General features: G+C 31.5%; 1 protein-coding gene across 1 annotated transcript in view; it reads right to left on the bottom strand.

The window, feature by feature from the left end:
- Positions 1–593: 593 nt before the first annotated feature.
- LOC111640554 (ATPase family AAA domain-containing protein 2B-like) overlaps positions 594–14,594 on the bottom strand; it is a 42,145-nt gene continuing 28,144 nt past the window's right edge. The window contains exon 6 of the mRNA XM_023386570.1: positions 594–863. Coding sequence (XP_023242338.1) covers positions 609–863 — 255 coding nt within the window. The 3' untranslated portion in view covers positions 594–608. The remainder of the gene's footprint in view (positions 864–14,594) is intronic.

Below are 14,594 nucleotides of genomic sequence, written 5' to 3'. Positions count from 1 at the left end.
TGAATAGAAATGTAGTAAAAATTATAAAATTATATTTTAATTATTAATTACACATTTAAATGGAAGTCTTGGTTCAGCAAAGGCAGTGGCATATTAAAAACAAATCTGTTGTTTGTATATTTCTATTACAGCACATGCGTTTACACCTCATGTTGTCATCTATGTGTTATGCAAGCACTTCACAATGTAAGAACAAAATTCAATTAACAAAACTTCAAATGTATAATTTTGAAGTTAAGTTCAAAATTATACATTTTGAAGTCCGTTATAATCAGACTAATTTTGATAACATATATAATAAACTTGGTAAAATCATGTCGGCACTCAGAATAACACTATAACTTATGTTTGACACAACACCGCTGAATGGTTACCAACCTGTGTTAGCCATTTTGAGTAAATATAAGTATTGGATCATAAACATTTTAAAGTTATTTTCAAATGAGTTAGAATTCTTTGTAAATTTCAGGACTGGTTTTGTTATTTTTATGATTTTATGATTGAATTTTACTTATATCACCTAATAAACTCAAAAAATTCAAAGTATTACAAGTTTTGTTTTAACTGTTTTGTCTATATTAAAGTAATATTTACATTTCACTTGAAATTTAGACTGCATCCTGACTCATTTTTAAATCTGTTAATACATACATAAATAAACCTTTCGTATTGTTTAAAAATGTAAGAATAATCGGGATGCTACCTGTGGGTTCACGAACGGGATTGTATTCCAGAGCATTGTCGCAGATGCGATCAATATCTTCTAGAAAATGGCCAACCGTTTCATAATGGTAATGATCAATCTTTGTCATCATTGTTTCAAAGTCCATTGGGTTTTTAATAACTTCCAAATAATCAGGTACCTGAAAAATATTATTTTGTGCATTAANGTACCATCTCTTGATAAATTTAATAATTATAATTTAATTAAATAATTTAAATAATTTTAGAATTACTGGAAGAAAAGAATTGGCCCGAAGCGGGACTCGAACCCGCAACTCCTGTATACTGTGAAGATGCATTGCCAATTACACTACCCAGACCTTCAATCCAATCTCCTCTTCCAACATATATAAGCTAACGATATAACCATCAACGGTTATTACAATGCTGACTGGGGATGCATTCAGCACCCATGATGTGCAAACAACTCCCAAGGCACTCAACCGGCCATCACAAACCCCAGCAAGGCATATATATATATATATAATCAAAAATCATTACTAACGATATAACCATCAACATATTGAGTATAGTAATGATGTTTGATTATCTGGTATAATAAGCTCTTCTGTGATGGTGTGAGGTTTTTTGCACTTTGCAACTCTGTATGTGATCTTAAAAGATGCTAGCAGTGCATTGCTTGGTACTGAGGCTTGTTTAGTAAACAATTTTTTTTCCTTTTGTAAATCTTGCAACTTCCTACTAGAATTCGCAAGATTTTTCAACCATGTTAGAGTAATTGGTCTCGATATGTCGCTTTAGCTTACTTGGGAGCATACACTCGTACCCTAGAACTTTTAAACAGAGCACACACTGCAGTCTCTCTTCATTGTTTACTTCTACTGAAGTAAAGCCAAAATTCAAATAGTTATAATCATATTTACAATATTTCCATTTCTTTGCTACCCCACCACTTGTTGATGCTTGATCACTCTCACTTGAACTGTTGACTTGCTTATTTAATAAAAATCTTTCCATTTTCCTATGACTATATGAAAATACAAAGTGACACCTGAAACAAAGCAGGTGCTCCTCTGGTAGCGGGCATCTTAAAACCATTTACTTTTCATCTCAGATGTTTACTCTTCGATTGTTATTTAGAAATTGAACTGGTTTGCCAAAGTGGTGCCATGTTTATACTAGCCACGCCACCTACTTAGAACTTTTGCAAAACTTCAACAATGTCTGATAGTATGCTATATAAGTCTTCTAGAAGTTCTATAAGCTACAGGAATGATCTAGTCTAGATAGAAATTTCCATTAGCTTTAAAGCCCTCATGGCTCCCGTTTACTCTTTATGATGCCCTGGGGTGCTGCAGCACACACTTACGTAACCCCTGCTCTAGACCAAAGAGAACTACATACTATTTTCACACTCACAATGCATTTCATAAAGTACACAAATATGAAAAAGCATGAACTCTGTTCAGTGGAAAACTTTAGAATTAGAATATTTTACTCATAATTTAAATTTAATTAAATACAGTTACTCACAGAAATAACTCACTGATAAAATATTTGGCATAACAAATCCTTTCATAAAATTCCACAAAAATTAGCAAAAGATACAAAGTAGAAAAATTTCTATAGTGCACTAGTATATGCATTAGAATAATGGAAGCTTGTCTTTGTACCAATTGTGGGTGTATCACCCATGACTGGTACAAAGACAAGCTTCCATTATTCTAATTTACACCTGAATTTATACAGTAATCACTAAAAAATACAAGAGGTGATTAAATTAATCTAACAAAAGAAATTGAAGAAGAGAGGAGCTTTTATATAGAAGCAAAAATGAAGTTAGAATTAAAAAAAAACCATAAGAAAGATCTACAAGTTGAAAGAATAATAATAATAAAAAAAATAATAATAATAATGTTAAGCTAAAAAGAATTTAAGATAGATAAGAATAGAATGGAATAAAGGAAAGTTACAGAATAAGATCAAATAAATTTTTGAAACACGCAGAAGAGCCTGGAATATATGAAAAGCTTATTATTAAATAAAGATTTTAAAAATCTTCCAGATAAGTAAATCTAGTTTTTAGATTTTTATCTAACTAGAAGCAAAAATACATTAAAAAAATTGTAAAGATGATAAAAGAATCAGAGAATAAAGATTTTACAAAGAATTTTTAAAATGTTCCAATTGTTTGTAATTTAGCATTTTAAAATATTTTATGAGATTAATTGTTCTCAAGAGTGCAATAGGCCACTGGACTTTCAAGAAAAAGTTATGATGCAGTTCTTGGAGATTTTGATAATACTGCTTGTGTGGAAAGTCCCAATATGAACCTTTATCATGCAAAGGGAAAATGTGCACTTCTCAAATGTTTTCAAGAAAATCAAAGTTAAAAAATTCTGAGCAATTTATGAGTAATTTTTGTGGAACTTTTCATTAAAGACTGTGTGGGTCAGTGCAGTGTGTCTTACTCATATTTGCAGATTAGTGGTTCACATCTCAGCAAGTGAACTTTTATTAAATCAAAGCTAAATGTCTTCAACAATGACAATTGGTCTAAAAGTCATACTTATAAATGCTGTTAAATTTGATGCTAGAGTCCTCTGATAGATTAGCACTGTTTTCAATGTTTAGAAGCACCAAATCCTATAACAGGTCAGTGTCTACATACAATTTTATTATGCAAGTATATTGTTTTTAATGGTATATTGTCAATCTCTTTTTAAATAAAGATTTTTTAGTTTTTTATCTTCAAGTTGTTATCAGTCCCTGACTGAATTAAAAAGGATTTTAAAAAAGACTGCAAATTGTATGATCTTTACTACTTAAAATATAAATAATCCTGGGTTAGTGATATTAAGGAAATAAATGGACAAAATGCATAAACCCATATAATTTACAACTGTCTTATGTAAAAATTGCATTGATTTAAAAAGAAAAGTTCCTTTGTTGAGATGCAAATAGCAATCTCACAAATATGAGTAAGAGCTACCTACTGCACACTGGAGACTTTTTGTAAAGCTAAAGACTTGACAGTGATGACTGTTTAGTCACCATTGTCAAGGTAAAGATGTGTTAACAAAATACAGGGCTCTAGAATGTAGCTTATGGGCAAAATCCTGTGGTGCAGTAATGCATTCTGTATCCAGTATGTGCTCCGACATGGCTGTCCTGTATATGGCTCGTTTCATCAACACTATATCCTTTGATTTATCAGCCCTAGCAGCCACTATATCATTATTTTGGAAACATGCATATCCAAGCAAGACCAAATGCATAAAGAATTTTATCATTGGTAAACAGCATTTTGTGTTCACAATACTACAGTTTCAAGGATGATCACGTCTTTCTGGAAAGACGTGCATGCTTCCAAACACTGGCTACAAAATAATAATATAGTGTTTGTTAAGGCTGATAAATCAAAGAATATAGTGTTGTAAGCTATACTCCACAGTCCTGTGTTAACACACCTTTAGCTGGAGTCCTACATTTGCAGAAGGCATCAATTTCAAGTCCTGCAAATCCTTGCAGCTTTGTGTTTGATAAAGTACATAAGAAAGAAACAGAAATGAGACCAGTAGTGGATAAGACTGCATCATCCACCATTTACATTGAGAGGATTCTCAACCATTTTATTTCTGAATATAATAGAAGTTGGAATGAGGCCAGCACTATATAACAAAACATTGAAAGAACATGAAAAAGAGAGTCAATCTGGAAAATAATCAAATAATATCATGAAAACCACCTTTTCACTTTCAGAAGAAATTTAATGATTGGACAAATGTTTTCAAGCTGATTTACAAATCAACCAGGTCTATCCGTACATTAACTTATTTTTTGCTCTATTTCTAGAACATTCAAATATTGAAAATTCGTTTAGGACAAATTTTAAATTTTGGAATTTTACAATTCTAAAATTTAAAAATACAGTGAGCATGCCAATAGACAATGCTCTTAAACTTTTAGCTGATAAGAATCTGGCATGAGAAAATAATTATTTCAAGGATTTTCATCCCATTAAGAGTACCAAATAAAATTACAAGAAACACTTCATGTCATTTTTCTATGTTTAGGCTATACATATCAAAATTTTTTCACTACTGTACTATATTTTATATTGTGAATTTAGAAAATTTTTTACTTTTCAATTTTAAACTGGCTTACGATAATTTTCAGATTATTAACATATGAGAAGAATCAAGCAACTCTCAATTTCTCTATCTTCTGACAGCTATCCAGCACTCGGAACTTTCTGATTCATCTTAATATAAGGATCTCTCTCCAAGTTTACAAATACCATTAATAAAACTAGTAAATAGCCACAATTATAATTACATTTAATATTTACAAAAAAATTCTTTAAAAAATTTTCACAATATATTTACAAATACCAGTATGGACTACAGAGGGAACTGATGCCAATATTAAGATGTCTAATCAAAGGAATGCCACTATCTGCTGTACAGATATATTTTATTGAATTTTTATTAATAATGAGAAAAATTAAAGGAGAATTTGTTATATTTTAAGTCACAAAGTCTAAATTAACTAAGGGTAATGCATATTATAAAGATGTAGTAATTACAGATGATAGGAATATAGAAAATGCAATATGTGAATGTACAGCAGGTAAAGGGTCTAAAGCAGGGTTGTCCAACCTTTTTTCCTAATGGGCCAAATTAGAAATTTAGGTATATTCAGCAGCCACAATGGTACTTTATATAAATATATACTTTTAAAAAGTTCAAAATGTGAATATGAAATTTAATTAGAAAATATTAGAATATATAATTAGAAAAAATACTATATTATTGACAATGAAAAAAAAATTACACTCACATAGAATAAAAATAAATTCAGTGCGATTTTTGACATTGCCTTCCTTTTATAACAATGTCAATATCTGATTTTATGATACTAGTCTTAATTCTAGGAATGTTAGTTAAATGGGAATGACTCAACCTATTTCTTTCAGCAGTTTTGATGTTTTTAATGCTTGAAAAGAATTGTTTATAACAATATGTACTACCTCACATGCATAACAGTTCTCTAGATAAAACAGTTTTCTAACACCAATTATGTCACTATGACATCAAAGTGTAACCAGTTTTTTAACTGCAATTAATTAATACTCAAGCATTGACACATAAAAACCTTTATAATGCAGCCTTTTAATTATTGGTTTCGAAATCAGAATCATTTGATTGTTCTGTTTCTAACAAAGTCATTTCAAAATAGCCAAAAATGTTAATAAATTTTGAATTAAAAGGCTGCATCATAAAGGTTTTTGTGTGTTGATGCTTGAGTGTAACCAGTGAAATGAGAATAAGTTTTACGACATACTTTACCAAAATAAATGAAAATATACCTAAAATATTTAGGATGCAGTGGGCCATATAAAAATATTAAGTGGGCCACAGGTTGGACATCCCTGGTCTAAAGCATATTGCAAACAAGCGTAACATTATTGGCAATAGAAGAATATGGAAGAACAGGCATATTCAAGTGTCACAAAATATGCATTTAGATTCTACAATCATTCCACCAGTTTACCAGTCAACATAAAAGTTCTTCAATTAAGGCTAGTATGCTTCCATTTTATATATATAAGAGGAATAAATGTACATTTGTCAATGTTCTTGTAATATAACTGACCTGAAGAAAATCAGAATTGATTGAAACATTACTCAATATATTTTTTCATTATTAACTTAAAGTTTTGTTCTTGATCTATAATGATTGTTTAAGCTGTGTTTACTGTACTAATATCCAATGAGTAACAGTTGTTATCCTTTGTGGTTGATGCATAAAGGGGATCTCTATCATGAATCTTGTGCAAACCAAAGCAAAACTTGTTCTTGCCAAACCACAAGGCCTTTGACAAAACATTTAACAAAACTTATGAATAGTCAAATAAGTCAAAAAATTCAAAGCTTTATACTTTTGATTTTCTTGACTACATTTGAGAAGTGCACATTCTAACTTTGCTTGATGAAGACTCATACTGAGGCTTATACAAACCACAGTTCATACTGAAAAAACATTATCACCAAAATCCCTGAGAACAATGTCACAACTTCTCCTCAGTTAAGATCATCTTCCTTGTAACAAAAGTAAAAAATATATATATATATTTTTTACTTTTGTATATATATGTTACTGTGAATGACCGATATCTGGCGAATGTCAGCATTCACACAGTCGTTTTGTATATGTACAAAATATTTGCTAAATATCATTATTTCTCACTTACACTGGCAAATGTCAACATTCAGCATGCACTGATGGTGAATGTTGAATAAAAGTATTTTTATTGCGTTAAGACAAAAAATGCAACTTTTTAATATGTTAAAATAGGAGAAATCTTAAGTAACAGCACATTTAAATAAACTGTTGAACCTAAAACAAACAGTACATTCTAAATTATTAAAGAAAATAATACAATAATAAACTTACACATAAATTATGTAATTAACGTCATACAATCTTATTTATTGCAACAACTTAAACTGTTATGGCACTTTGAATTGCATAAAAGTCCCTTGCTTTTACAACTGCATTTATTCATGGAACAGTTCTTTTTGCAATGACAGCTTGTATAGCCTTGTCCTCCACTTTTCGAATTAGCTGCAACTGCTTCTCTCAGCGATATTTCTTGAAAAGAAATCTCATCTATGGAAAGTAACTTTTCTTTACAAATTACAAACTCATTACGGGTATAAAGCTGCTTGAGGGTACCATTTTTGTTTGCTAATTTATAAAAGTTGGAGTTTTCTATTCCAACAACAACCGCCAACACATTTCGGCCACGATCGGCATCAGGGACTTGTATTCGTACGGTATCACCAATTTGAGCAGAAGGAAATGGTGAAGAATTTGGCGACAGACTGTCGCCTCTCTGTCAACATCGGCTTCTCGGGTGTTGTTTCGACCTCCACCAAAGCTTATCTGTGCTTGTCGACATACACTGGTGATTGTTCGACTGTATAATAATATAACTAAATATTTGGTCTTTCACCAACATATTTTGTATGTGTCAACATTCACTAGAGAATATGGACATTCTCTAATTTCGGTCTTTCACAGTAACATATATATAACATATTTAAAATTTTTGTATATATTTTCTGTATTTTACTTTGTTAATCTCGTCTCTTTTAGAATGAGGTTAACAGCACCAATAAAATAAAGAGAGTTCGAGTGAGGACTCGAAAATGAACGGAGGTGTTATTTTATGGTCTCCAATTTTCTTTGTCTTGTTCAACCTACACTCGACCTTACGACTACGACTGCAAAATAATACGACAATTTATAAGAGTCGACAGGATTACCTTAGTACCAGCCATGAGTAAATCTAGAGACAAATCCAGCCCAGAAACAGGTAGTTCTATCTCTCCTAAACTAAACCTTATACTGTTTAACCCACGTGGAAAGCTAAGTTTGACTTCGTGGATGAGACTGTTTGAGAAGCAAGTGGCGAGACAAAAGATTGATGAACAGGAGCTTCACTTTTACATACCAGNTCAATTTTTTTTAAAGGATTATCTTCAGGTTCATCAAATAATATAAAATTATAAAACACTAGTATGCAATTCTTATTAAATGAATTTAGCAGAATATTTCATTTCAATTTTAAATTTCAAACATGCTCTGCTAAATTCATTTGATTATGATAGTATACTAGTTTTATAATTTTATATTATTTGATGAACCTGATTCCTTTAAAAAAATTAAAAATACTTATTTGCACAAAACAAATACTAAAAATTGAAAGTGGATTTTTTTATTATATATATATAATAAACAGTGTGTACATCCATTTGTTATTGTATATGTATAAAATTAATAAAAATCAACAATATAAATACAAATCATGTTATTTCAAGCATGTATTGTTAAAAATAAATGCCAGCTGTTATTGAAAGCTCTAAGTTAGGAATTGAAACTTTAATCACAAAAAAAAAAAAAAATTACTTCAAAGAATCTTATGCCATTTCTTTGGTACTTCTTTTTCATTTACTAACTATCTTGCAAATTTTTCTTGCCTCTGTATTGTGTCTTTCATATTCTTTTATCTAGAAGAATCAGCATTATTTTTTAAACACTAGAAAGAAGTATTCCTTAAGTAAATAAAATTCATTTACGAACACACAAAAGTGTAAAACAACAAAAGCTGCTTTTGGAAAATTAATAATTCTTAACATACACAGCAATAAATTAGTTATTTCACCAGAAAATGTTCTTGCATGTACAGCTTTAATTAAAGATAGAAAAGTGATGCTTATTAAGAAAACACAAAATAATTCTACAGATTTGACAAAAAATGCATGTAAATAATATTTTTTGAATAGATCTACTTTATTTAGTTTTTTATAAAAAATTAATTATAAATTCTTATTAAAATTTACATACAATTATATATGAAAACTATTGTAATCAATAAGCAAAATAAGTCATATTAATATTTCTGATTTTATTTTCTATAGAGAAATAATTTGATCCAAAATTATCATCAATGACTATCATATTATATCATAGATGAATATAATGTTCATATGGTTAAATTAATTTGACATTCTCCCCGTTCTAATTCAATAAATTATTGTTATGTTCCACTTGAAAACCACATGTCATATCTTTGTATCACATCATAAATAATAAATATGATTTTAAGAGTTATAGGAGATATTCAGTAAAAATGCAAGATGACTCAATCAAAAGAATTGACTTTCAATGATAAATAAGCCTTTACATAAGTGTGTCAGAATATCTTTGAGATGACAAGATAACTTACTGTTATTTGATTTATAAAAATCAGGAAAAGCAATAAAAACCATTGAAGCAAATAAAAATGCAACAGACAATAACTATTAAGAATAGTCTGTTTCAAATGCTGATCACTGTTTTTATAGTATACAAGATAAGATCAAAAAATAAACATAATTGCAGCATAACATAATACAATTTAATCACTTTATGTGCTAAGTAGTTTTCAAAATTTTGAAATATTATCTCAATAAAAATAGATCATATGGCTTCTTCCAAACTTCTAAATATTGAAAATGAAAACTGAATTAATATTAAATTTTGTTCTAAGCTTGAGATATCTTGTAGCAAAATTCTAAAAACGTTAAAAACAGTCTGTAGTGAACACACTATCAAAAATCCCAGAGATACCAAGATAAGGAATAAAGAACTTATAATGTGATAAAATACACTGAGTGGCCAAAAAATTAGAGACACCCTCTAATAACAAGTTGGTCCACCTTTAGCTCTGATTACAGCTGATATTCTTCTTGGCATGGACTCAACAAATTGCTGATACCGTTGCTGAGGAATGTTGGCCCGTGCTGACGTAATGGCAGCACTAAGTTCGGTCAAATTGGATGGTGGCATTTCAAGCTTTGCAGTGATCTTTTGACTTTGTCCCACAAATGCTCCATAGGAATGAGATCAGGGGACTGAGCTGGCCACGGAAGCAGGTTAAATTCTGATTGATGTTTCTCAAACCAATTCGAGAGTGATTGAGCATGGTGGTGAGGTGCGTTGTCCTGCTGAAAGTGACTATCTCCATCAGGGAAAATTACAGCCATAAATGAGTGTACAGTACATGATCGGCAATGATGTTGAGGTAAGCTGTGCTATTCAGAGATGTGTCCACAAATATCAAGGACCCAGTGTACTCCAGGAAAACATTCCCACATCATAATTCCACTGCCACCAGCCTGAAGAGTTGTCATTTGGCAGGAGGGGTCCATGAATTAGTGCTGTTTGCACCATATTCTGATCCTGCCAACTGCATGATAGAGCAGGAAATGAGATTCATTGGACCAGGCTACATTTTTCCAATCCTCAATTGACTAATTTTGTCCAAAAACAGGTGCCTTTTCTCATTTTTCTGTGATACCAAAGGCACTCTTGATGGTCTCATGCTGCTAAAGCCCATCCTTTGCAAAGTCCATCTTGTTGTGCATTGGGATATGCTTTGTGATGCACCTGCATTGAATTCAGCTGTAATTTGTTGTGTTGTTGCACTTCTGTTGCTGCAGACTATGAATGATAATTGCCTTTCACCTCTCTTGTTCACCACCTTTTTCGACAAGAATTGTCCTTATCGCTTGAAGTTCTTTTTCTCAACTGCCACTCTCTAAACACCCGAGATACTGTTGGGCAAGAAAATCCTAAAAGAGTCGTTGTTTCAGAGATGCTGGCACCAGCTCTTCTTGCACCGACGATCATCCCTCGTTCAAAGTCACTTAAATCTTTAGTCTTACCCATTTTGAATCGTGGCTATCATATCTCCTAAATTATTTTTTATTTTGCACAAATAATATATATGTATTAATAAATGTAAAAAGAAAAAAAAATTATATTTCAGTAGTTAGTTTTAATATAAAATTATAACAATGCACAATCTACCTTCAAAAACATTCTGATGATGAAACGAGATATCTTGGGCTCAGGTCAATTGGTCAAGGTCAGCATGTGGCAATTAGAGATATGTCCTGAATAACAAGTGACAGGTAAATGGGTTTTTTTCAAAGATTCGATTTCTCATTTCAAACTTCCCAACGCATGCGTTTGTCAAAATTCGATTCGCAACGTTTGCATTTTCCAACTTCCCAACCAGCAACGCATACACAAATCTAGCACTACTGTTTGTAGAAAGTGTTGCCATTTTCTATTTTATTTTTACTCGGTTCCCCAAATACCTACAAGTCTTTTTTTTTTTTTTTTTTTTTTTATGTTCCAATAAAGCTTAAGTGTAAAAATTGAAAGTACTTGTCAATTACAGGTAACCCTTGTATAATGTGGTACTTATACAACACGGTACACAAATTGCAGCAATTCTTGTATAACATAATGTTTATACAATGCAATTTTGGTATAAGAGTTCATATGAAATCATCTGTTTTCTTATTCTTGACAGAGAGGTATTTTATAAAATAAATAAAAATGGTATTCATGAATTAATTAAGTGTTTCCCAACCTTTTTGGATTAATGACACACTTTAAATTTAATTAGATTCCTGTGACATCATAATTTTTAAAATAAAAACATTTAAAATTGCCACAATCATAATGCACTTTTATATATGTTTTTGTTATTACGACAGAAATAATTGTATACAATGATATACTTCTTGTCTAGTCTTCTGAATGGCTTGTGAGCACTAAGATTGGCTTTACTTTACTGCTAGACTTATTACACTACCACAGGACATCAAATTAGATTTAGAAAAACACTATTTTATTTCCAGAATGCATTTCGGACATGGAGTCCCTCATCAGCTTTTTGCTACAAAATTAATAGGAGGTTAACAATTTTTATAAAAAGACCGTGATTGACAGAAATGAACAAAGAATGTGGACTTACATTTGACACGTGGATTCGATGCGTTGAACATTAATAAAAGACTAAGCACGCGATAAAACAAGATTTTCCATTAAAAATGGTAATGTTGATACAATAACATAATAATAAACTGAGGTTCTGGTAAAACAGTAAAGTCGTAAAAATATACATTGTTAAAACAAAATGATAAGTAGATTCACAGTAACACAAACAGAGTAACAAGACGATTCGAAGTACATTCCAGGGTAACCGTCATCCTCACCCCTATCCGTTTTCACACCTCCCCCCTTGCCTCTTCAGGTCAAATATGTGTACCACGATTCATGTAATTTTTGACCAGAGTTGTTATTCATGATTTTCTCTTTGTTTTTTATTATTTCTAAGTGTTCGTACCATCTTCTTTTATAAGTATTTTGTTCCTTTTTAAGTATTTTGACAGTATCCTTAACAATCTGACAGCCTTCATTATTACATTGGGCAGCTACAGCTGAGCTATCATTGTTGTGTGCTATGGCAGAGATATGTTCATTGAAACGGACCATTAATTCCCTACTAATTTCACCAATGTAAGATTTGGGTGTGGTACAGTCGCATTAAAATTTGTAAACTTTTTTTGGTCCCATATGTTAGCTTTTCTGTTGGGTACATTTATTTTCTTATGTAAGCTGTTGCGATGTCTGGGCACCAAAATAATATTATACTTAATTAATTTACTTTTAATTCTTTCAAAAATATTCATAATGTAAGGTATTTTAAAAAATTTATAAGCAGTGTTGTCAATTGGTTGTTTGTGTGCATTAACATATTTATTATTAAGCCAGTTACTGATCACGCGCTTGCTATAACATTTCATTAAGTATGTTTTTATGATGTCTTCAATCTCATTGGATATATTGGTATCATATGTGGTGGTACGTTGTGTTTTACCAGAAACTAAGTTTATTATTATTATGTTATTGTATCAACATTACCATTTTTAATGGAAAATCTTGTTTTATAGCGTGCTTAGTCTTTTAATTAATGTTCAACGCATCGAATCCACATGTCAAATGTAAGTCCACATTCTTTGTTCATTTCTGNAACAGCACATGTAAATAAACTGTTGAACCTAAAACAAACAGTACATTCTAAATTATTAAAGAAAATAATACAATAATAAACTTACACATAAATTATGTAATTAACGTCATACAATCTTATTTATTGCAACAACTTAAACTGTTATGGCACTTTGAATTGCATAAAAGTCCCTTGCTTTTACAACTGCATTTATTCATGGAACAGTTCTTTTTGCAATGACAGCTTGTATAGCCTTGTCCTCCACTTTTCGAATTAGCTGCAACTGCTTCTCTCAGCGATATTTCTTGAAAAGAAATCTCATCTATGGAAAGTAACTTTTCTTTACAAATTACAAACTCATTACGGGTATAAAGCTGCTTGAGGGTACCATTTTTGTTTGCTAATTTATAAAAGTTGGAGTTTTCTATTCCAACAACAACCGCCAACACATTTCGGCCACGATCGGCATCAGGGACTTGTATTCGTACGGTATCACCAATTTGAGCAGAAGGAAATGGTGAAGAATTTGGCGACAGACTGTCGCCTCTCTGTCAACATCGGCTTCTCGGGTGTTGTTTCGACCTCCACCAAAGCTTATCTGTGCTTGTCGACATACACTGGTGATTGTTCGACTGTATAATAATATAACTAAATATTTGGTCTTTCACCAACATATTTTGTATGTGTCAACATTCACTAGAGAATATGGACATTCTCTAATTTCGGTCTTTCACAGTAACATATATATAACATATTTAAAATTTTTGTATATATTTTCTGTATTTTACTTTGTTAATCTCGTCTCTTTTAGAATGAGGTTAACAGCACCAATAAAATAAAGAGAGTTCGAGTGAGGACTCGAAAATGAACGGAGGTGTTATTTTATGGTCTCCAATTTTCTTTGTCTTGTTCAACCTACACTCGACCTTACGACTACGACTGCAAAATAATACGACAATTTATAAGAGTCGACAGGATTACCTTAGTACCAGCCATGAGTAAATCTAGAGACAAATCCATCCCAGAAACAGGTAGTTCTACCTCTCCTAAACTAAATCTTATACCGTTTAACCCACGTGGAAAGCTAAGTTTGACTTCGTGGATGAGACTGTTTGAGAAGCAAGCGGCGAGACAAAAGATTGACGAACAGGAGCTTCACTTTTACATACCAGAGTATTTACAGCATGAAGCTTTCGACTATTTTTGTGAAAATTTAGTAGAGGAAACGGATTGGAACAAAATTAAACAAAAATTACTCGAGTACTTTCCACAGGAAGAAGATGATTACTTCACCGAGTTTGTAAATCGACGACACCAGCGAGAAGAAGACATCTTAACTTACTACAGAGACAAAACCTCCTTGGCGGAAAAAGCTAAGTTAAACATGCAACAGACCATTACAGGCCTCAATGCCGGCATAAACTCAGAAATTAGAAAATATATGATAGCCGCACCGCCAACCACAGCTGTCGAATGGCTTCAGAAGGCTACT

Source organism: Centruroides sculpturatus, unplaced genomic scaffold, assembly GCF_000671375.1.
Source record: "Centruroides sculpturatus isolate CEXI.00-Female unplaced genomic scaffold, Cexi_2.0 scaffold1072, whole genome shotgun sequence".
Taxonomy (NCBI): Eukaryota; Metazoa; Arthropoda; class Arachnida; order Scorpiones; family Buthidae; genus Centruroides; species Centruroides sculpturatus.
This window is presented reverse-complemented; position numbering and strand designations above follow the sequence as displayed.